At 41.5% G+C, this 25,748-nt stretch overlaps 1 protein-coding gene across 1 annotated transcript in view; it reads right to left on the bottom strand.

The window, feature by feature from the left end:
- The window catches only part of CCDC6 (coiled-coil domain containing 6), a 51,158-nt gene extending 26,950 nt beyond the window's left edge, over positions 1-24,208 (bottom strand). The window contains exons 1-2 of the mRNA XM_017826126.1: positions 23,850-24,208; positions 4,541-4,690 (exon numbers count right to left, since the gene is read on the bottom strand). Coding sequence (XP_017681615.1) covers positions 4,541-4,690; positions 23,850-24,158 — 459 coding nt within the window. The 5' untranslated portion in view covers positions 24,159-24,208. The remainder of the gene's footprint in view (positions 1-4,540; positions 4,691-23,849) is intronic.
- Between the last annotated feature and the right edge of the window lie 1,540 nt (positions 24,209-25,748).

Here is a 25,748-nt window from a genome sequence, read left to right as displayed (position 1 = left end):
GACTGTTTATTCCGCACAATCCCTTTTGCATCCTTGAGCTGACACATCGTATTCTGGAGAGCAGGAAGGGTAATAGCTTATGTTTACAGACTTATCATTTTTTAAAGAATTGTCAAGAATCAGACTTGCACCAGAAAAATTTCTGTACAGACACCCAATTATTTAAATCTGCCTGACTACACATTATGCTATTATCTTAGTATGTTGTAAGATCTTACTTTCAAGGACAGATACTTGCACCAATTTGCACTTCCAAAAATACAAGAGTATTAAAAAAAAAAAAATCCGAATTCAATTTTGAAAAGAACTGTTTAACAATTTAAAGATTGACTTCATAAGATCAAACAATATTAAAAAGTAATTACTCTTTGAAGTAGCCTTGTTTCACAAAAGATAAATTTTCAAGATATACTACTTTAAAATTCAAAACAGTAACTCAACATGTCCACGTCCACAGCTGCAAGAACAGAGTCTGCATCAAAACGCTCCTAATGATATTCTGTAAAATATACCATTCTAGAATGACTAAGGATCAAGGATGCCTTAAAAATACTGTTCCAGCTTTCCAGAGACTTCATCAGGTAAACAAAAATATAATTACAGGAAGCACATGGGAATATACAGTAAATGTATATAAGGCTTACAAGAACTTTATGAGGGATGTATGTGATTAAAAGCTTTTGTTTACTCCAAAACCTCTGTTGAGATACATGTGTTCCTTCATCCCTTCAGCATTCAGCCTAGAAAATTAGTAATTATGCTAAACAAAGGAAATTTATCTAATAAAATTGTACATTTATTCATCTGGCTTGCAGAGGCAGGGAAAGCTAATGCCAGACAGTTATAAAGAGACATTATGAAGCAGTGGTATGGCACCAGGAAGACAGCAATATTCCAGAGAAAATACCTTCTTTTCTGTGCTACTATGTATGTTTAGACTCAGTCTGGCATATAGTAAAAGGTTTCAAAACAAATTTCTTACAATATTGAAAACCTGATGTCGCTCTGTTTTGTACCAGTAATGCACATCATGCTGAACTGGGACATTCTTCTTTGCTGTTAGCGAGGAACTGCAGCTCGTGCTCTGGCAGAGCTTCCACACTGAAAACCTTTTAACATTCTGGGAGCTCATTCCAGATGCCAGTCTGAATGCGATGCATAAGCCCCTACCCTACAACTGTGACAAACAAAGGTCTGACAAAGCAAAAAACACACAGGCACTACGAAAAAAGTCCCTCTGCTAGGTGGCTTTCAACTGAATAATAGGGCAGTAATTTTGACACAGAGTTTTAAATACTTGAAAAATTGAGAGACTGCAAATCATATGCAGTTTACCAGAAGCACACCTCTCCTCTGTTCCAAAATGCAAAGCTTTAGGCAAAACTACAGATTCATATGCAATTTTTTCCCCTTAGTCATACAAAAAGCTGGAAGCCATTTGGTGCAGAGTGTCTGACAGCATGAATTTTGAAAGTCTGGTTCCAGGTCAGACCAACATTGCCTAGCAAACACAGAGATTAAGAGCTTAATCCCAAAGAACAGTGGAGCAACCAACTGGAGACTACTGTATTTCTGATTAAGTCATCATCCAAAGTCTGCATCTAATTTTGCCAGAATTCTCTCCAGAGCAAAGATGCCAACAATGGCAATGGGCATTTATGAATTGATTTTTCACCTAATAAAGACAGAACTGCTACACTCTCATGGGTAATAATAAGTATTGGCACTCACAAATCTCAGGAAATTAAAAAAAAGTAAATTGTAATTGTCTTAACTTCTTGGTCTAAACAATATTAGTCAGGAACTTAGCACTACACCTGTACAACAGGAAGAGTATCCCATTATAGAAAACATACTGTAATAAACTCTAAACTGACCATGTGATGTGTGCTAATAATTCCCTCTTTTCCAAAAAATGAGTTTATTTGTAATACCAGGAGTTTCTCTTCTTAGATTTTTAATCTGGCATACATGGCTGCAATTTCCAGGATTCATAACTGAAGAATCAAAACTTTTAGACAACAGACAAGCTTTCAGAAAACGAAAACCAAGGTCAAGTATTATTTTCAGTTCTTTGCTACTTAAGAAAATTGCCTGCAACTTAGTATTAACTTACTAAATCCATGATCTCTTAAGAGATGAAAAATGACTTTCATGGAAACATACTGTAATATTCAAATATTTCCTAATTCTTTAGGGGAAGGGACCACTTCTGCTGTATAATTTATAAGCTGCTGACCATATTATTAGTTTTTATCAATATTCTGGTTTTGCATTTCACAGCAAGCTTATCACATCAAAGACATAATCAAGCCATGAAATGAGATCTGAACTCAGCCTACACAGAGTAATAGTTTTAATATTAAACTGTTTGCTTTAAAACAAGCGCTCCACTTGTACTGCAAGTGTTGAGCCACCGGAAAGGTATGAAAAGCCATCTAGATGTGTGGACAACAAAACCTGCTGACCAGTGAACTGCCCTATTTTAACAGCTTCTGGTTGATATAGCCATGCTTGCCAAACACTAAATGAGGCTTACAGGAAGTCACACAGAACGACATCTAAGGTTGCAGGTTGAGACACTGTTTAACAAAGCCAGGTGGTGGTCAGCATTTTACCTCCATGTTATTGTAGTTCTACCTATGTAGTTACTTTCTCTCAGCAGAAACCTGCCCTCTCCCACTGAAAGCTGGTTAGTATTTACAGGATGATGCCGAATCCAAAAATGAGGATTTTCTCCAGGTGCTGCACAAAAGGCGAGAATGACTTCACCAGTTTTATGCCTGCACTCTGTTTCAGACACCTCTCTGAAACTTTCTCTCACTAGTGAGAAGGAAGTCGCACCTTTTAAGGGTTTCCACTGGACAAAAAGCACAACGCCCTTGCATTGTTTCATCCATTACAACGAGGCACCCCCTTGGTCATTTTGAGAACAGTAGATTGTTATCTTTTTCTTTAATTTGGGGCAATAGTCAGAGGACACTTTCTGAAAGTCCATAGTAAAAAAAGAATAAAAATTAACTGTACTTTTAGAGGTTGACAAGAAGCTTATATTTCGCTTTGTAATGCGTGCACCTATTTTGCATCATTTTAGCAATTCAAGAACTGTTAAAGATAATGCTTTAAAGCAATCTCGTGAATTCTAGAGAAAAGGCTAAGTATATTTTAAGCAATTATTAGACAAACAATAGGTCATTATATGACCCCTTCAACCAAATCAAGTGTAATTCATGCTTTTACTTCTAAAGTAAGTTTTACATTGATGTACACAATATATAGTACAGTCCCACAAAACCTGGTTCTGTAACAGATTTCTACATCTCCCTTTCAATTAAACAACATTGTTTAACACACCATTTCTCCCTTTACTGTGAGAGACTCCAGTGGAAAGCTTTTTCTGTGGTGATATCTACATCTTACTTCAATTAGAAAAGAATAGTTGATATCTCTGTTTTACTGTCATCTGCTTCTCTATCTTTCATGAAAATGCATGACTTGGAAAGAAAACGTGTACCTTATTCAGAAACATTCTTGTCATTCCTCAAGAACAGTAAGGGGAAATAGTAATACCAGAGAGAGGATATTTTATCTTGCTACTTAATTTACTATGTGATAATAGGAACCAAATAGACAAAGTAATAGAAGGCCCAGTTTTCAGTAATAAAAGCACCAGATGGGATTAGCTCTCATGTTGTTTCCAAACAGTGTATTTCCTAACTGCAGGGCTAAACATGCCTTAAGTCTCCAGCTGCAGAACAAGGAAATGCTTACAATATACAAATTAGGTTCTTTCAAATTGCCTAGTTTTTCATGACAATGCTTATAAGTAATGTCATGAAAAAAGCCCAGGCAGATCACAGAAAACATTCACCTGTCTCCTACACCCTGCCTCCTACAGAGGAGGCCAAAAGCAGGTATTTAAGCATGCCTATCAGAACAGGGCAAGTAGGCACAACACTTTAAACAAATACTTACCCACTTTCTAAAATTAGCAACTTGAGCAATGAAGTTTCTCTTCTGCAAATTGTCCCTGCATCTTCAACTTTTTATTTTTGGCATCAAAAAATATGTTTTAATTCCAGAGAAGCAACTGTTTTGTTAAGAGTATGGATAAACTTACAGATGAAGTCTCCTCCAAGCATCACTGCACATTCTTGTATATAAAGTTTAATATTTCAGGACTCCTGTTAAATATCAAATACTCTAGGGAAAAAAGTGTCTGTTTCGCTAACATTTTAAATTAATCAGTAACTCCCCTCTGGAAGACAGCTGACATTTACTCTAAGCTACATCCATTTTTTTGCATCTGTGTACAAACTTTCAGGTTCTCAATACTGAGTTCACAGATGCAAACTTGAAAGCAACATTTAAAAAAAAGGTTACTCACTACACTTCTTGTATTTTGCTTTTATCAGGTGTCAACTTGACAACAGTTAGAATGTGACCACATCCCTCCAACTGCAGTCATGCAAACAAAAAGGTTCAGTCACCAGTCAGTCCTGAGGCTCCTGAAAGAAACATCAGTAAAGGCACCAATTACCTGCATCAGTTTTCTTGAAAGTTCATTAGTGAGGAATTCCTCTTCCTTTTCATAGTTTACTGCAAGAGTTTCTTTTTCTTTCTGCAGAGCTTGAATCTTCTTAAATAGAGTATTACTGATGAATTCCTCTTCCTGTTCTGCCCTTGCTTGCTGCGAAGTAAAGAGAGAGTTTTAAGCAAAAAGGGAGCAAATTTCCACATTAAAAGCTGCAATCATTCCATTCCCCTTCAAATGCCTAGCATCCTGGAGAACAGTAGGCTGGATGTAAGTGCTGTTACCGTCCCCTTTTGTAACATTATATCACCTTTCTTCATTTTTTGTTTTCCATCTTTAACTTGGGAAACTTTAAAGTGGCCTCCTCCCAACCAAATGCACAAACTCCCCAACCTTATAAAGTTTATAAAAGCATTATGGATTCACAGATACCTATTTTTACCTACTCTATGCCTAAAAAGAAACTCCTATCTAAATGTTCTCCACTACAAGCTGAAGCACAGCTCAGACTTTTGCATCCAGCACCGTGTCTTCTTTTCAGATCCCTCAGACTGAGCCCTGCTTTCTAGGAGACAAATAATGCATTTATTCTTTCACCCAGATACGCCTTGCTACTGAGCCACAGGCACCGTGGCTTTTCTCACAGGAGCTTCTACCTAACCACCAGCCTAGGAAAAGGGGTTTCTTGCTTCTCAGAACTGTTACTCCACTATACACATCAACTTACAAAAATGCCATGTGGTAGCTTTACCCCCAGCTACTCTGGAAATCATCTGGAATCACTAGAGAAGACAATTTCCATATCAGCTTTCCAACAGCACCCAGGCACTGCTCCACAAAAAGCTAGCTGGGAACTTGCCCACTTGCGTTCCCTACAGTTCAGATGTTTGTATGTTTTTAAATATAAATAATAAAAAAAATGATAAATGGAACACAGAAGTGATTTTTTGAAAGCCTGCTCTGATACACTATGAAGAGTATTTCATATGGGCAAATGAATGATCATAGCTACAAATTGGTAGAGCCAACTCCTAATTCCACAGTCCAAATGAAGCCTAGAACAGCTGAATGACAGAAATACCATATTTAACAAATGAAGCAAGGTAGTGTTGAGGAGTGGTTTTATTCCCTGCAATAAAATCCATTACTTGAACTGCGTGTGTGTGATTTGCCCTGATCCTAATAAAATGACACCAGCTTATAGCTTATGCAAACATTCTCTAAGTTTCATTTCAGTAAAATTTAAGAGAGGAAAATTTAAGAACTGAAACAACCACATTACTGAAAGCTTAGCTTCTATAATCTTCTGCCCAAAATGTGCCAAAATAACCATGTCTTCATACTTATTGTACACTGGAAAATGCTTGAAAGATTTCCTTATGTCAGTGATCTTTTAACTGGAACGATATGTTCCCTAGTGGTCCAAGAGACAATTACTTAGACACAGACACCTTCCATGTCGAGAAGAAAAGTTAATTAAACAACATTACTGTCTTTAAATTTGGTGAAACAATAGGACAATTGCAAATTTTCCTCTTGATAACATCAGCAGTTTGGAAACTTCGCAGTTGAGTCCTCTTTCCACCAAGTCCTTCTCTTCACATTTTTATCTCTGCCTTCTCCCATCTCTATTGCTTTCTTTTCAAGGCCCTTTCCTACTATCTACCTGCCACCAGCTCCCTTCTTCCTGTCACCAGCAGAGTTGGCACAAACCCAAACTGAAAAAAAAAGAAGAGAGGGAGAGGGGAGGGGAGGTTCTGAGAGGAGAGGTTTGGAGAGGAGAGGTTCGGAGAAGAGAAAAAGAAAAAACAAAAAGCAAGGTCAGGCAGAGTTTATTAGCTTAGCAGCTTCGGTCCTGCACAACACCTCCTCTAACGTTTTGCATCTCTATAGCAAGGAACTGCTACTCCAGCATGTTCAGCATTGGTATTATTACCTGCCACATCAAGAAAATATAGAGTTGTCCAAGAGCTCTGAAGGAATGCTAACTTGTCAGCTAACATCTTTGAGGATTTCAACTCCAGATATCTAACCGATCTGAATAACATCATCTATCAGTTTCTAAATGTGGCTTTACTTAGAGCTACTAACAATCTTATGTCTTCAGAGACATTTTGGAACAGAGTAAACAAGTCAAATTGCAAGGGCTCATTGTCCTCAAATCGTTAAAATTCATGCATGCTGTTCCAAAATCAACTCCTCCACTGCCTTCACCACACAGGATTTCTACTTGTGTCTGTTTTTCAATGGTTCAGATAATAAAAGGCAGCAACATAGACCAAGCTTACCTAAAATTAAATTAGAAAGCACTTGGTTCTAAAAAAACCAAAAGAATGAGGGTGTTTCTGCTTTGATTTCTATTCATCTGTAACTTGCACAGATTTGTTCTGCTCATGGTTTGCACCAATCAAAAGCTCTGAAATCACATTATTACAGCACTGAGCCTGCACAACACTTCATAGCCAGATCCTGGTGTTACATTAATGATGGGTGTTAAGGCCAACACAAACAAGCTGCCAAGATCCCAGCCCACTCCTGGCCAAACAGCACTGCCCCTTTCTTTGTGCCCACACGGGTGCTCGCACGGCCAGGCATGGGGCCAGCACAGCCAGGAGGAGACACCCAAAAACTAATCCCTTCCCTTCCTCCTCCCATTTTTTTTCCTGGATCTGCTTCCCAAACAGGCGTACCACCCAGGCAGAGTGCTGGCACGCAGCAGTCAAGGACCAACAGCCACAATTTAGCCCTGTTTAAACTGCCCTGCCCCAACCCCTGTGCCCAGAGCCCGGCTGGCAGGCGGGTGGCTCAAAGGAAAAGCTGAGTGTGACTGCACCTGCCTCCATTTACAGGAATGTATTTCTCAGCTGAACAACAGGAATCCCACACATCTAAGTATGAACTGTAAGCTCCAGATACCCACACATTGTACTTCATATAATGAATGTCCATTTAATTACCAAAGGGTCAGCAATCTCGACACAAATCTTTTGGTTAAAAAACATCATATAGTTAATTAAGACTGGGTACAAAGGCATGTGATTCATTACCATAGTTCTTCTAAATTTCATTCTAAAACTTGCCCTACATCTTGTCACTCATTACTTGGAGACAATTCAATTATCTCAAGCAATAAAATAATTCACGTTTACCTTAATATTGCCTAAAATCTTGAAATCTGTTACTCATTTAGCCCATAATCAAACATTTTTCTGGATGTGAATACTTTGTTTTTCCAAAAGGATAACTTGTCTTTTTATTACATATCTGTATTTGAAAAGAGGCTTGATATGATCAGCAAAAAGAGTGAAACAGAATATGGAAACCAGAGACACTAGGTCTGCTATGAGGGTACAGAATTGTTGGTTTTCCTCTATTATCCATATCACATTCAACATCCAAAAATACTAACAGTAATTTACTCTGTTCCGTGTACCATATTACAAAATAAATTGCTAAGGCACTGAGCGATACAAAATGCCAACACCTCTATCAAACTGGAATCAAACCTGATTCCAGTCAACCTCTAGAAACCTGAAACAAGCAATCTACTTCCACCACAGATTTTCTGCATAACAGGCACATCCACCTGTCTCCTCTGCCTCAGAACTCCATATATAGTTAACTCAGAGCATTTCACAGACCCATTCACTAAGGACAATCTGTAATTCTTGTGGTCAAGACCATAAATGGCAAGGACTATAGTGTTACTTTGCAAGAAATCAAGAATAAGGGAGGGACGAAGCACCTCATGCACATAAAACACACAAAACCTCTCATATTTCTTAGGAAGAAAAATCCTATTATTTCTATTGCAGCAGCATGTGAAATCCTCATCATTAGTAGAGCTGATGCATAAAGTGTTGTAAAAATCTGTCTTTGTGAGCTTAAAATCCAATTATCTGATTTTAAAAGAACTAAGAAACACTTCTCCTAAACTTTAGACAGTGACTTTCTGTATCACTGCACCTCACCCCACCTACGCTGCTCCAGTGGCACTATTTTATGAAGCAAGCAAAATCCAGGACTTCCAATAAGGCATCAGCTTGAACACAGTCAAATAAAAACCTGAACTATAAGAGAATTTTTTCAATTCCAGCTCTCTCTTCTCCTTCCCAGTTAGTTCTTCTAGAAGCCCCACAAACCTTTCTGATACTGCACAGTAAGCAAGATCAACAATCCAATTAATACCTACTCCTTAGTCCGTATCAGCACATTAACAGTGACCTGACACGAACATGTTCTTGCATTTTAATTTCAGGTCTCATTTCAGACACAACTTCAGTAAAAAGTGTTTCACAAACTGCTCCAGGCACCTACACTGGATCACCTGAGAGCCAGATGCCAAGCACACCCAGCTTGCAGGCTGACAAAGCATCACCTCCAGTAGCATCCAGGTTAGGGGTGACACAAGGTTTCAGGGGATCTTGCTGCAAACAGCCTACCAAGCACTGTTTTGACCTAACCCACTCTGCAAAGTCCTTCATCTTTAAGGTAAGAACCACCACGACCTCTTTACCATTCCCCCACTTCTCTACAGAGCAGTTCCCGTTGACAGGACCCTACGGACAACGTAACCCTGTAGATGGAGCTGAAGAGCAGTGACACAAGAAACTCAATCTTTGCTACTGAATATAGACTGAAGGGCTGGGGCAGCTTCGGGAAGAGATGATCTCAGTGGCTGCACATGTTACACCGAACTAAAGCTGTCACTTCAGAAAGAAGCCTTCCCGAAAGTCCTGCTAAACATGATGAGGTAAAAAGCGTGAGAATTGCAGAGCGTTATAGTGACAAGATTTGAAAATATGCAATTCTTGCATAAAATAAAATCTAAGTTTCCCAATTCTCCTGAAGTACACTCTCCTTTTCTAGCAGTACTAACTCAAGTGACTGCTCTGGCCTTACTTTCTGGCACCAGGTTAAAATGATATGGAAAACTACTGATCTACAAATGCAATAAACATTCCAGTGAGCTGATACTGCTCCCTTACAGCAGAAACTTTTACAGTGCAGCTGTTTTTTCCTACCAACCTTCCAGCTGCATCTGAAACGACCACATTGCATGCAATGTGCATTTCAGACAAGGAGAAACATGAACCATTGCAAGACCAGAAGTCAACGGCAAGTCAGAGAAGAGCTGCTCACGCTACTGCCAACTGCGGCAACCGCCCAGCAGCACATTCCTGGCTGGAAGGGCTGGAGGACAAGGAAGTTCCACCCAAGCCCCAGTAAGGATGTGGGCACAGCCTTCCCCTGCAAGTAAAGGTACTTCATTCAGCTGGGTGGCCTGCCTGCAGAGAAAAGAGTGAATGCTCTTCCAGTTCAAGTGGTGAGCTGGAATTCAAGCTCTGGGATTAATTTGTAGTGTGATTTCCTGTTTAATCTATGGTAAATCCCCAGGGTCACTTCCTCAGTTCTGACATAAAAGTACCTTTTTTCTTTCTCATTTTTTTCTTTTAATCTTTTTTTTCCCTTTTCCCTTCTTTAAGATGAGTTAACAGAACTGTTATCTTTGGGCACACAGTATCTCCTAGAAGCCCCAGACAAGCAGCAATACCTTGGAATGTTTCCTTCAGAACCCCAACTTTTTTTTTTTTTTTTTTTTAAACAACAAACCTGGTAGATGAGCAGAAAAGGGGTTTTTTGGTTGCCTGGCTTTAAAAAAACAACAACAACAACAAACAAACAAACAAACCCCCAAAAAAACCACACCAAACTTACAGGGTTACCAAAAGTTATTTTCAAAACACACTAAGGGAGAAAGAAATTCACTACTGAACCTCATCCTTGTAGCTGATAACTTCAACTACTCTAAATGTTACCTATCATGTAACATTAAAGCTGCATGCAGAAAAACACAAGCCCTATTACATTTCAACTATTCAGTAGATGAGTTCTGCTGCAACAGGCAAAAAGAAAGATATCTGGGTTTTATTATAATAATAAAGGAATAACTTTAGGATAAGCAACCATTTAAAGTGTTTAAATACAGCTCCTTTTAATCTCCATTTATAGTTGGAAATTCTCTCTCCCCTTTATCCCCCCACCCCCCTCCTTTTTAAAAGGTCAATTAGGTTTTGGCCAGACAAGTCCAAATGCCTCTGTCACAACACTTGTACCAGCAACTCCAGTCACAGAGGTTTTTCCCTGGATGCCTACCAAATGATCCAGCCTATTGCCATATGGATCTGCAATGGATGCAGACTGACTGGAGAAATGAGCTGACTCAAACAACACAAGACATACATTTTCCTCCCAAGTCAGTTTTAACCACAGTCAAATGTTTTCAGCGCAACATCGCTCGTGCAGCCTTGTGAGACCCCTCAAAAACTCAGCAACCTCCAAGACATGGGTGCACACATCTTGTGTTTCGGGGATAGCGCTTCAAAAAAGCCCTCAGAACCCTCATAAGTCAGTAGTATTCATACATGCTAAATAATCTCTCAGCACCAACAATGAAGTAAATTTTTTTATGGAACGTAATTCCATTTCACTCCAGATTTGTACACACTTCAAATAGCTTCTCTCTCTGCATTTGATGTTGACCTGCAAGATCAACACAACTGATCACACAAGATCTTGCACGACTGAATCAAGCAAGCGGTGAAAATGAAATAAGCAAGTTCCGAGAACAGGCTCATTTGACAAACATAAATATTTATAAAACTAATGCATTTGGTTAATTACAAACAAAGTGTAACAAGCTATATGAAATTCATATTTAATACAATCAATTCCTGAATTTGCTTACATAATTTAAAAACAATTTAAATAGCTTTCTTCAAAACAGAAGAAAAAATAGTGTTCTCTTTTCAAGGGTTTTATTATATCAGAATACCAGCATTAAGTAGTTAATAGAAATGCAGCATGTGAAAAAGCCACATTTTCTGTGACAGAGAAAATGTCAAGATAGGGTCTAGAAAAATGTATGAAACCTCAAAGAACTTTTACTTAGCAGTTTAACCACGACCACACAGTGCTGTGCAAGTCTTAATGTAACCAAAGACTATGTGGTAATAAAGCACCAGAAAGGTTGTACTTGCACACATTCAACATTTCCTATTTCAAACGCTCAACATGACAACCTTAGGAACCTGACTGTTCATCAGACACATGCTTTATAGCCCTTATTTTTCATTCCTTAAACATCATCATGTAGAACAAGCTCACGGACAGTTATCGGGGCTGGAGTTTCTGCTTCCAGCACACAAGAGCTGTAACACGAGCCAACAGAAATTACAGGCCAAGGCAGGAATGACCCAGCAGGAAAATTAAATCTAGCCCACGGACCTTTCCAAATGGCTCTATTTCATGTGGCTGTTTCTGTGTCTCATTGCTGCACATGCAGGACACATTTCCTACACTTGCTGCATTTTCAGTAGCAGTGGATTTCCAATGTGTATGTAAAATGAGTACAGCACATATAAGCAACAAGCCCATCGCTCCTAAGTCCTCAAATTCACTGCATACACGTGCAAACACAGCCAGGAAGGCGCTAGGAATGGGGCTGTGGTAGATAGACAACTCCCCTCTCAGCCCAGCACAGGCAGGTGACCACTCCCAGCACAGAGGTTTGGCAACACCACTCTTGCAGAAAACAAGACCTGCTTTGCCAGGGTCTTCCCTGTTTTGGACAGTTTATACCCAACTGAACGTTTACATTGACAAAGGCAGCCAATTCAGAAAATACAACTACACTGTCATATCAAACTTTGAAATACCTCTCTCTATTAATCCTTTACTGATGACTACTTGAAAGAAGTTTTTGCTTTACTCTTTGGCTTCCAGTGACATTGCTGAATTTTTTTGTAGTGGAAATAATTTACTAGTTAATCAATAGTGTAAAATAAATGGAAAACAGAAGCACGTGGAACAGGTTTTGCTTTTGTTCAGCCTCAATATAAAAGCTGCTGAAAACCATCACTAGGATGCACACAAACACATAACTAGATTGGTAGATTTAGTTTGTCTGAATTTTCAAATGTGCAGGTTTCTGGACATAAAAGATAGAAAAAAGATCATATTGCTTATAGATATCACAGCTACTGTTGTAGCATATACTGTTTTGTTGGGGGGGGGGCATGAATCATTTTCCATACCCTGTGTGATCATTAGAATAACCATTCTTTTTAAATGCTGTGGTTTTGCTTGACCTGCATCTACAACAGTCAATTTTAACGTAATCTGGTTGTGTTATGCTACTTAGAAGCCAATTATCAACAACAGCTTAAATCTCAGCACCGCCACCATTCACTACTACAACCTACAAGAAACTATTACTGAAGTCCAAATTATTCTGTGGTATCAGATGTCTAATGCATAAACGCTTCTTAAATTAACATATTTTAAATAATTTTTTAGCCTGTTTTTCTGCCCGCTAATAAATCAAGATTTATCTTTAAGGCAACCACACATTAACTAGTCCACTTTGGTGGGCTGACCAATAAGCAAACTCAAAACTGCACACTCCCAAAGTTTCAGAGCAGGAAAAGCAAAAGATTCGGCAGAAGAGTAGACTATTAGGTGACTAATTTAATACACAGCTTCTACTCACAGGTATGTATGTTGGTGCTAACAGGCACCAAGCTGTGTTCTAAAATAACAAACCACTGCTCAAAACAAAACCACAGTAAACTATTGTCACAAGCAGCTTTGCTGCCACAACTGTTTCTCTATTCAAATATAAAAGAGCACAAACAAAAGCAGTGAAAAGAGATTTAACAGTCACCCTCCCAAATAACCTTCATGAACATCCTACTTCACTTTATGTAGCCCAGGTAAATCATTGCAACTATGCAAATATGAAACATGCTTTTCTTCATCAGAGTACGTAGTAAGAGTCAAAGTATAATTCTGTTATACCCCATTTTTCCTGACAGAAGGTGCCACAGCACTCCATGCAGTGCCACCACCATGCCACAGATATCAGCCTGTTCCCAGGCAGAAAACTGCAAGGTTCCTCACTTCTAGACTGGGTCCTGAGCACAAACAGCCTTCTCTTCTAGATCAAAGTGGCCTTCAGCACTTGTAGATCCTTCTTTCAGGCGTGTATAACTTCTGGTCTATCTGCGTCAATCAACCCGCCCTCCTTTAAAGTTATTAAAACCAGGGGCAAGGACTACCAGATCAAAATAGTTATGGGGTTTCTAAACTCTAGATGTTCACCATGTAATTTCTTGATTCACTTCCTTTAAGCCTTTGTTTTTGTTGTTGTTTTTTTTTTTGGAGGGTGGGGGTGGGAAGGGCAGCAAATGGGGTTGTTGTTGCTTTTGTTTGTTTGTTTTATATGACTAATTTAAATACAACTTAGGTAATCATTAGGGAGGGATGGCAAAGTTTTTCCCACTAGCTAGTTGCCCATAGTCACTCAATATAAATAACCTCTTAAGAGGCTTTAAATCTCCCCCAATTTCATCTTATGCACATTGAATTTCCAGAGAAACACTTCCATAGTGATCCACAAGTGCTGGAGATGATAGTTGTTACTAATTATAATCATACCTTGTCCTAAACCAAACCAACACATTCACAAAGTGAACCCAACACTGTCCATCCCACTGTTACAACACATCAGCTTGAACTCCATAAGAGCAAACAAATGTTTCTTCTTACCCCTCCTAGGAGTCAGTGAGCAGAGTAATATTTTGTTTTTCCTTCTCTATAGTTTGGACATCTTACAGTACATACCACAATATTCCAAAGAGCAATCTCCTTACAGGCTTTCAAGACAAGAAACAAGCCTATCAGTTTAGTGTATGAAAATACACAACCTTTGCTTTGTATTCTCTATCTCTGACCCCTACAAACAGAGGTTTGCAGGATGTGGGGAGAATACAATCATCCTTGAATATTCACCTCAAAGAGAACTGAAAAAGTAGAGAAATTTTTAGGAAATGTCTACCCACCTTTCCACCCACAGAGCAAGGACCTTCCAGTCACATGTCTCAATATTCAGAGAAAAGGCATTTTTTGCAGATCTACATCTCAGGTTAAATTTAATCCCTGAAAAGAACTTTAGAGGTGTCCTTCCTCTTGGCCTAACCAGGATTTCAGGGCCTGTCAGGACAGGGTTTTTGCAAATGAATCAATTCCTGCCAACATCAGCCAGGACAAAATTTCTTTTCAACACATGTGGGGAAAACACATATTCTTTAAAGCTCTTGTGAAAGTGGTGATTAAAACCCTACATTTTGCAAAATTCATAATAGTAGCTTTTGCTGTTTATTCGAAAGTGAAGTGAAACAAAATGGAAATCCCACCACCTCTGTTGAAAGTAGAAATTAAACTGTAAGGCACAGAAAGAAGCGTAACTACACACTATGGCCCACTAAACACTGCTGGGTTTTATCATGTCCGACTTGTTAGAAACTTTTATACTTTCACTGAGGACCAGTTATCATTGTGGGAATTACTTCCATATGTGGTAGGAGTTTTAAATACGATTAGCACCACCAATGACAAAGGAACGAAAAAGATCTTAGCTTTACAGTAATAAGCTGAAATACCACATTTTTAGGCACTTTAAAGATACAGGCAGCTGAAACACTGCTAGGCCATCTCAATCTACAGCAGGGACAAAGAGTTGCCCATCTACCTCACTAAGCCCACCCCAGACTGAAACCAGACTGTGTGTAATATCAACATGCAGAAAATGAAATTTCAAACGAAGTCAAATCCAGAATTAAGAGAGGAAGAAAAGGCCTTTTCTGAAGACTTTCTCCATCAGTTAGAGTATCAGTCAATGAGCTAGGGAATACTTTCTTTTCCAGGAAAAAAAAAATTGCTGCAAAGGAATACATGAAGGGATAGAGGCCTCTCAGGAGCTGAAAGGATAGTCCCCATAGGCAATAATTAGCCGACAATGCCTGTATTTTAACTGAAAAGTTGAAATAATTACAACTCAAGTGTCAGGATTCAAAACTGCTTTGCTTCAGCTTTTATCAAGTAACCCTTGCACCCCACAGAGAGATGTGAAACCTGCACATCTGTAATTTGTGCTTTGCATTTTCCTGTGCAATACTTCACCTCAAACATCTTGCCTTTGTTTTTACTTTGTTCTCCATCTCGTACATTGAAATGGGACAATAACAGTTCACCTAATTAAACTAAGATGCCTCTTCAGTCAGACAGAAGGACTTGACTGAAGAAGAGGAACTTGAGATGTTCCCTTCTGCACATCCCTGAGATGCTGCACTGGAAGCAAGACATCACAGGAATGTCTTCTGTTATAGAGCCACGGGAGCTTGCTTTATACTGTATTTTTTGCCTCTCTTCTAGAGCATGTCTTTGTCTCTTTTCCATTTATTCTGTTTAGATCCCAAATCCTTTGCATAATTCAATTTGTACATTTTGTCCCTATTCTCCTCCTTTATTTTGTGGTTCTCGATTGGTTTTTTTTTCTTTAAGACATAAAAGACTCACCTCTTGTTATCCTGCTAAATTCAGCAACTTTTTCCTACCCCGTGGCCCAAAAAAGAGCAGCAAAGCAAAGCAACTGTTTCTCTCACCGTTTTTACCAGGCTATGCTGAAATACATCAGATGTCTAGTGCTGACAATTTTCAATCCTGTGAAGGAGAGCACTGTCTTGTCTCTTCATTTCAATCACATTTCAAGGTCTGCATTCCAGTCTCCTGCAGCACCCTGTAAGTCCAGGTACCTGATCAGTCTCCTCTGCTGCTGCTGTAGAGTCACCATTTCAATGGCTTCCTATTTTTCCAGTCCCCACCTGGAATCTTACCCAAGCACACCTTACGAGGTGCAGTGTGAAACCAAAATCTTTGGCTGAAGTCTCCAGCAGATGCACAAGCTTGCTCACCGCAGCAATCAGTATTATTTGCTCAATTACTACAAGGAGCTTTAGCACATCAGTCTATAGCTGAAAATACACCCTGTGTATACCAGCGCTTGAAACTAAGAACTTGGAAAATAACAGCTTCAATATTAACTAAAGTCAGCATCAGCAGGAGGAGGAAATTAGTAAACAAAATTAACAAGTGCAGAAAACCACAGATGACCACACAACTACTCTGGAAAATAAACAGTTTCCAAAAGTAAAACAATTTTTCTTCATGCTTTGAAATCGGCATTAAAATTCAAACTCCATTGAAGTCAAAACCACAACTAAAGCGAAGTACATAACTTCCAGGATTTGAAAATTATTCTAAATCTTGTCTATACTAGTTTTCCAATAATGGGATTAGCAACGGCACTAGAATCTCTAAAAATCTAATGTTTTACTCTACGACTTAAACCAAGAGATGAGAATGATGCAAAACTGTTGGTATTGGGAACAGTCATTTGGACAAGTGTTTCAAAAGAATGTTAAAAATGTCTGGCAGATACATAGCAAGAGTATAGATTAATATTTTTTCCCTTCAATGAAAGTAAACCTGTTGTTAGGTGTACAATGCAGAAAAACTAAAACAACTCTCTCCTTCAAAACACTTTTAAGTCACTGGAGACAGACTAAAAAAGAATGGCCATTAGTCTCAGTAAATGTTCAAACCCACCAATAAAAAGCATTCTTAAAATAAAAGTTGACTACAAAACAGTTCCGACAGAATTCAAGACAGAACCTCAATGAGAAAGTTCACTTAAGAGAAAAGCAAAATTACTTTCTATGCAGAACAGCAAGCCCACAGAAACACCAAGAACTCTGCATTATTAAAAATTCCCAAATGTGCTCTACAACCTCAATTCTTATTTCACTTCCATCCCCAAAGTAATTCAGAGCAATATTTGAGTATTCCTACTGACTGAAGACATTCCACTATTATTAAATACAGGAACATCAATAAAGTAACTGATAAAAAAAGTAGAGCTGTTGTATAATATTTAACGGCAAGCAAGACATGGGTGGTTATCATAGTTTGGTATCAATCCAAGGGCAATACTGCAAACAAACTAATTTACTGTATAAAGGACAGAAACATAAAACAGGTCATTCAGCCTGGTTTTATAGAGAACAAGTTGTGGCAGATAAGCAAATATTCATCTTCCAGCCAAGGACTATTTGTAATAAAGATAACCACAAAGTGTGGGATGTGTATAAGGCACCCATATGACTTTTTGATTTAATAATACACACCAAACGTTATTTAAAAATGGTTATAAAGTAATTAAAGTATACATCAGGATTTCCAAAGTGACTTACTGACCTCAAAAATACTCATCAATGGGAAATTTCACTTCACCAACATGTGCTAAGCAGGACTTTGTTCAAAATATCCCCTGCACAATTATTAGCACCAAATCAAGTGCTACTGGACAACCCAGCAGTACAAATCAGACCTGAAAGAGGCACAGGTGTGCTACTGTATTTCTGCCAAATTAGCCAGAGCACACAATAGTAAACTCACTGAAGATAACTGACAGTACTGGATGAAAGAAAAAAAGTTCCAAATTAAGCTATCAGAAATATCTGTGCAAATTTGAAGCATGAAACAGCGTCTAGACCAGACCAGTCCATCACAGTAATCCAGCACATTAGATTTCCAGCATCTCAGAGCCTGAGAGCCTAGTTTAGTTTATCAAAATAAACTAAAAGATGCCCGTACAGCCTTCATGAGGAGAAAGCAGAGGATCCAGAAGACTCATTAACCTCACCAAAAAGCACAGATGGAACCAACAGCTCAGCCTTGATGAAGCTGATGGGAAGAACAGGAGGCAGGACACCAAAGCTTTTCCAAGCACAGTGGTTCTTCACCTCCGTGATACTTACTGGATACCATTCCCAAAGACACATGTCAAGGTTAGTTATGAGGTTCAATTCAGGAACAACCCAGAAAAATATGAAGATGTCACACAAATCAAAGCAGATGATTAAGTAAACCTCCGAAGCCTCAAACTCCCTGAAAGTACAAGTGTTCCTGTCAATTAACTGCTGGAGTAAAGTTCAGAAACATTCACTTTTTCTGTGTTTTTTGTTTGTTTTTTTAACCAGCATTGAAGAAAGCCTGCAACACACACATAGTGCTGTTAACACCACATGGACTTGATATGCCAGTGGCCGTGTGTACCTACCAAAGGGAGGCAGATGATACCACACCTTTTACCAGGAGCTCACCAGCCGTGCAGCACCTACAGGCCAGGAGAGCTAACACTGAAGGGTGCTACTAAGCTTCCTTTTTCCTTTACAGGCATTTTGTAAAAGTTTAATAAAAACTTCTTAAGAAGTTGAGGTAAATGTAAAACTGAAATACAGGACAGTCATTTCCTACGTGCCTGCTCTTCGAAAAATGTGCCCGAAAAATTGCAGATGGACTTTCACAGTGCATGAATTTGCTAATCTTAGCAACAATGTTCTTTGCTCTAAAATGCAGGTGAGCAAAGCATTTCTAAAATAAGTTATTTCTTAGTTAGACTTTTAGTTTACTCCAGCTACAAGCTGGAGTTACAAATGCTGCAGCTTGATACAAAAGCCCCAAGTAGGTTTCTTACACCTACACAAGACATCAGAGAACTGCAAGTATCTTTCACACAAGCAAGACCTACTTTAAAATAAAGAGTAAATAGCAGCTTCACAGATACACTTTTAAAAATATTAATCTTCCTGTTTTCTTGGTTCGTTTTTTACCTTTATCTGCTCCTAACTGATTTCTTTTCAGTAATCCCCATGCCCTTAGTGAGCACCTTTTTAAAGGTTTGTATTTCAATTCAGATAGCCTATCCTGCCCTTTCTTCTACTATTAATAGACATATTCTGTACTGAAACAGGTGTTCTGCTTTGAAATTCTGATGCAAAAAAAAAAAAAGGCACTTCTGCAGGAGATTTCTGACAATACAGCATACCCATTCACTTCCCCAAACTATCTATCCTGACATTTTCCACAAAGACCCACAACAGCAAATCTCATGCATACACACACACAAATCCCTCTGCACACTTCATTGAGAACGAAATGCTAAAATCATATTGATTCCCAGCATCTAAATCTGATTGTTATTGGAAAAAATGGTAACAAGTCTACAATACCACACAGGATTTTTCCGATCTGCAGGTCCCAGAAAGCCTGCTTGTTTTCAGGAGATGGTTGTTATTGAAAGCAACAACTTTCTTCAGGATTTAAGTAGGGGGTGAGGAAATAGAAGCCGAGTAAGGCTTTTTCTTCTATTGTTCCTCCCAACAGGTGGGAGGTTGTTCACACTGTTCTGCAGAAATGCAGAAGAGACCAAGAAGCCAAGAAATGCAACTGTCCTCTGTCAGAGCTCAGGGAACAAGACAAGTTAGGCTGAGAGCCAAGGTGCAGAGGTGCAGGTTTAGCTACAGAAACAAGGGTAGCAGAGGTCTCACAGTGAAATACTGCCACTCACAACCCACGGCAGTCCCCTGTTCCAGTGCTCATTGCCAGCAAGTGCAGCAGTCGCTACCGGACAGTGATAACTCATGGCAAGCTCAGAAAAGCCAGCATATGCCATTAGTATTTCAGATCACACTGTCTCGTCTGGATTGATGATGCTGGTGGGGATCCACACAGCACCACAAATCGGGATTTCCAGGATAATTCCCTTCCCTACAAAGCCAAATGGGGTAAAATTAAAAAGAGCTGTTCTTGTAAAATGTTACATTGCATTAAAACTGCTACATCAGGTGTTTTGGAGCAGGAACATTTTTATATTAATAGGTCTGAAATACACTATCTTCATCTCAGTTAAAAAGCTAAGTAACAGAATAAGGCTTATTATATTTTAATTTCCTAACTCCACAGAAGATGTCTGACTACAGTAGGCTAAATTACTGAAACTTACATCCTAGGGTAAGCATGTAGCAATCAGGGACTAAAACTCGTTTTGTTATTAAAAGCACTGCGTTTGCATGAGGTCTGTAATTTCAAAACAATGACAAAGAAAACCAAAATGCATCCAGTATCAGCTAAGTGTTACATGGCGTTTAATGAAATAGGACAACTTGGTTAAATTTAACACTGAAGAGTAAAAAAAAAAAGAAGTTACAAATCCAAGTTCTATCAACTTCAGAAGAAACCTCCTGACCAAGACATACCTACACCTAACTGAAGCATGTCAGCTTTTGTCACATGCAACAATTCAATCTTTTGAAAAGCAGTTACTCCACCACCCAGTTTTGAAGGTACTGTTATTTAACTAGAGAAGTTGTGCTGTCCCAGGCTTGGTCCATTAAATATGACACCTCCTCAGCAGACCTTTTTCACTAAAAAATTTAAGGAAGTTCACACAGGAAATCCACTTCTGATAGTGCAGCTATAACCAAAACTCACTACTTCACATCTGAAATACACAGCATCTCAGATCTTCAGGCATCTGTTTTTTTCCCAACCTAGGCACCAGCCGCTTCATTTCCTAAAAAAGACCTTGCAGAAATACACTATGAGATCATACAATGAAGATTGCTAAAGACACAGAAATGGACTCCCTGCAAATGGCTCAAGTGATCTTAGTAATTTCTTTTCAATATCTGACCTGAAACTTTGCATCTTCTGACGTAATGCTCTTGCACTGCCAGAGAACACTTCAAATATCCCCAGCTTTCTCCTTGCTTTGCTCCCTCCCTCCCAGTTTGTTACCAATAATAGCAGGTAAGATAAAGTTATCACATATATTTACCCAATTTCAGTCTTGCACATGAACAGCAGCATAATTTCATTTGCATTTCAGGCTACTGGAAGAAGTACGGTTTGCGCGTCTTTTTGGACATACACTTAGTCCAAGCTGGGTTTTACTAATTTCAGCATGAAAGCAGCACCTGTTTTTACGTGTTCTAGATGAGAGTTCATACCAAGTTAGTGAATATACAAGCCTGCCAAGCTAACACGTTTTCTCAGCCAGCTTTCCAAGTGCACCTACTTAACATAGGTCTCCTACGCTTAATTAACACTTATTTTCAACCTTATGGCACGGGTTAACTGCAGAACAGAACTAATAGGATCCTATGTGGCAAGCAATTTAGGCAATTCCTGAATTGTATGCATCCACACTGACACCAACAATACTGCAAACCAAAGAGATGTCACATTGACACTTACACCAGCATGGACATAAGATGAAGGAGGAAGATCACCACCTTCTAACTGGCAAACCTTAACGGGAAAATATTCAAAATCATTACAGGCAGCGGAGGGAGCTATGGAAAGTGAAGAGTTTCCCTGGCTTTGCACAGTGAAGCTCAAACAACAGGATCAGTGAAAGGCTTGCAGATGAAGAGCCGTATGGCTCGAGGAGTCACCTTCACCTACAGCACACAGGTTTAGTCATTCACCTGCTATTTTGGCTACCTGTCAGTTTTATTTGCGCTTCACAGCTCGTCCTCATCGCTTGATAAAAATCAAAGCTGATTTGTGTCATTGCAGTGCCCACAACAGGAAACGTACACAGCGCCCGTCTGTCAGCACAGCAACGCTGCACAGAGCTGGAGCTGGCGGGTGGAGGAGCAAATTGATGAAGGTTTAGAATCACAGTGGAGAAAATCAGAAAATTTTCTACTCATTTACAGGCAAATGGCACTTACTTCAACATTCCAATAAAGTTCATCTCCAGTCACTTGCATACTAGAGCCACACAACAAAGTATTCTGACTGCAAATGTGTTTACATTATAGACTGTGTAAACCACAGCACAAGGTCTCGGTGGCCTGAAAAAAAGTTATGTTTTGCATTCATTATTTTGCCGCTTGCTGAATTAGAAGTGGTTTGCTCAGTTGTGCACACAGTTTAGCATACCAAAGCCAGAGCGTCAGCTAAAGATGTCGGTTTTCCAGACAGCCTACAGGTTGCTACAAAAGTCTAACACCTTTTCTCTCTTTATCCAAGATGCCAAAAATACAGACTGAGTTTCAGATTTAAGAAAAATACTTGCTTTTTGTAAATTAAAAGCTGATGAAAATAGAAGATGACAAGTCCTTAGGACAGTGCCTAAAGAACTTCAGTGCACACAAGCATTTTTTTCCAAGTTGTTTACAAACAATACACCTACCAGGGGTTCAGAAAGATGCTGTGCCTTTCTAACAGGCAGAGAGAAAATGTCTGACTGACAAGATGCCTTAGCCCCTTTCAACATTAGAAGGCACTCCGCTACTACCTAATTAAGACACATTCTTTTCTCGTAAAGTATTAACAAAGCACACATTTCCCCGACTACCACTATATTTGTCATCCTTGAATAAATTACTTATGTATTGTATTTCATGCACTCTTCCGGCCCACATCCTGCTAGACACTGAATGCTTACTACTGGGAGCAGATGAGAGGTTTGCCTAGGCAAGCTCCATTTCTTTGCTAGGTATACCGACATCAGAAAAACTGATTATCAATCAGATACTGTGCTCCAAACAAAGTACCCCCTGGGAAAAATGAGATGAGACGAGAGTGAGCACACGCAGGTGGGATCCGTCTCTCTCAAGGCATCTCTACCTGCACTGGCAAGGATGCACAGGACAGTGTATACGAGTATAAAGGTTACCTTTAATTGGTCTTTAGCAAGTTACCTGCTTTGCATGAAGGCCATGACCCTTACAACACCTGAACAATCACTCCAACCATTGAATCTGCAAAAATCCCCCTCACCTGAACTCCTAACTCCCGACTCATACAGAAGAAAACAAGTCATTTTCGCAGTATTTTCACATGCACTGTACTGAGGACTGATGCCTAACAGCACCGCATAAAATGGTGTTAAACTCCAAGTTATCCTCTCAGTGCTCATAAACCAGGAGCTGAGCTCTTGCCGGGACAGAGTGCTGTGTGTGCTACTCGCGTTATTTTCAAGGGGCTTATTTTAAACGAGTTTTCAAATAACCTCTAGCAATGCCACAGCTAACAAAACACTACAAACAAATCAAACACTTCCTCACGACCGAGACGAAGCTCACCGCTTCTGCACAGTGGCCTGAGAGGTGACGGCTGGGGAGAGATAATCCGTAATCTCCGCAGATTACTTAAAACTCCGAGAAAATCTCTACTTTCAGAAACTTCGGGGGAACACACAGCATCGCCCTTGCCCCGTCCGGCCCCTCCCCGAGCCGCGGCCGCTCGGAGCCTGGGCCGGGCCGGCGGGGCCGCGTCCCCGCGGGGAGCCGGGCGGCCACGCGGGTCCTCGGGGGGCACCGCCTCGGCTGCTCCCGGCCCTCCCAGCGGGGTGACCCCACCTGTGTGCGTGCGTGCATGTGTGTGCCCCTGGCCGGGTGAGGTGACAGCCGGGCCCGCCCGCGGTGCCTCGCCCCGCGGAGCCGGGGGGAGCGGCGGGGAGGCCGCGGCCGGGGCCGGGCCCGCCCTGCGCGGACACCCCGCGGCGGGGACACCCCCGCTCCCCGCCCGCCGGGCCCGGCGCGGCGCCGCCCGCACTCACGATGGTGACGCTGGCCTTGCGCAGGTCGCGGTTCTCCTCCTGCAGCGCTTTGCACTTGAGCTTGTAGGTCTCCAGCTCGATCTTCAGCACCTTGTTCTCCTGCTGCAGCGAGGCCAGGCGGTTCGTCAGCTCTTCCAGCCGGAACGGCGAGATCACGATCCCGCCCGCCTTGCCGCCCCCCGAGGAGCCGCCGCCGCCCGGCGCCCCGCAGCCGGGCCCCGCTCCCGGGCCGCCCCCGGACAGCGGCCCCGCGGGGCCGCCGCTGCCGCCGCCGCCGTCGGTGTCGCTCTCGCTGGCGCTGTCCGCCATCGCCCCGCGCGCGCCGCCGCCGCCGCCGCCCGAGCAGGGGGCGGTGCCCGCCCCGCGCCGGCGCCGAGACGGGCCGCGCGCCCGCCCCCCGCCCACAGCGCCGCCTGGCGGCCCGCGCCGGCACCGCCGGGGGCTCTGGCACACACCGGGCCCGGGGGCGGGATGTGCCCGAGGGACTCGGCTACACACCGAACCCGGGAATGGGATGTGCCCGAGGGACTCGGCTACACACCGAACCCGGGAATGGGATGTGCCCGAGGGACTCGGCTACACACCGAACCCGGGAATGGGATGTGCCCGAGGGACTCGGCTACACACCGAACCCGGGAATGGGATGTGCCCGAGGGACTCGGCTACACACCGAACCCGGGAATGGGATGTGCCCGAGGGACTCGGCTACACACCGAACCCGGGAATGGGATGTGCCCGAGGGACTCGGCTACACACCGAACCCGGGAATGGGATGTGGCCGGGGGGCAGTCTGTCACACACCGAACCCGGGCGGCTCCATTACACACCGAACCCAGGGTCGGGATGCGCGCGGGAGTCTCTGTCGCACTCCGCACCCGGGGCTCTGTCAGACCCCGAGGCACTCCGGGGCACAGCCCGCCCTCAGTCCCTGCGGTTTCCACCTCAGTGTATCGCAGAACGAGCCGCGAACCGTGAGGGGAAGCCACGGGCTCGTAGCTCCCCGGCAGCGCTGCGGGGGAGCCCGGGGGTTCTGTACACACGACTGAAACAGCCCAAATGATTGGGTTTTTTAAAAGAATATGTCTACAAAAGCGGCGTGTGGGCGCACACAGCGCTGCTGGAGGACCCCCGGCCCAGGCCCCTTCCCCGGGGCGGGTCAGAGCCCCCCGGGTGGGCACCACGGGCACAAGGGCCCGGGACTCCCAGTCCATCCAGCCCCGCTCCCCTCACCGCACACAGACCAACCGGCACGTTAATTCAGGCCTCCATACACCAGCAAAACCGCCGTAAATTAAGACACATCGGCACCCATCTCTCATTACTGATAATGTATTTCCTGATTAGTATGTGCATTAGTTTCTTTTCTTTTTTCCCACTATTTCTTTGCAGAGCAGCAGCGAGCTATAACGGGGAATACGTGCCACACATTCTGTGGCACAACACGGTCCGTATTGCTCCTGGATAAATTAGGCACCAAGACTGTATAATTGGTTTCTCAATTATTTATGAAGGGGTCTTTTAACAACAGTAATTTTTTCGATAATGGCGAGTAAGGATTTCATTATCTGTAACTGCACTACCTTTTTGTTCCATGCCACAGTAAATTTCAAATTTTACTCTTTTTAATGGCTGTAATATATGAAGGAATTCCATCTCAGTAAAGTAATTATTCTTTTTGCCTGCCTGGGAATATAAGTGCAGGTCATTTTATTTTTGGTCTCTTAATCACAAGAAAAGCAGTAGAAAGGCTGTTCCTAGTTCTCAGTGGTGGGAACTGTTGTTTGTGATGCCTGTCCATATGTCTGACCCTGGCCCTGATGCTGCTGTGCAAACAGAGCTCAGAATGGAGGGGGGACAAGTGGAGGTCCACATCCAGCACCAGCAAAGCCCCACAGCTCT

This window comes from Lepidothrix coronata, unplaced genomic scaffold (assembly GCF_001604755.1).
Source record: "Lepidothrix coronata isolate B3197 unplaced genomic scaffold, Lepidothrix_coronata-1.0 Scaffold124, whole genome shotgun sequence".
NCBI classification, from domain to species: domain Eukaryota; kingdom Metazoa; phylum Chordata; class Aves; order Passeriformes; family Pipridae; genus Lepidothrix; species Lepidothrix coronata.
Note: the sequence above shows the minus strand (reverse complement) of the source record. Positions and strands in the feature narration are given on the sequence as shown.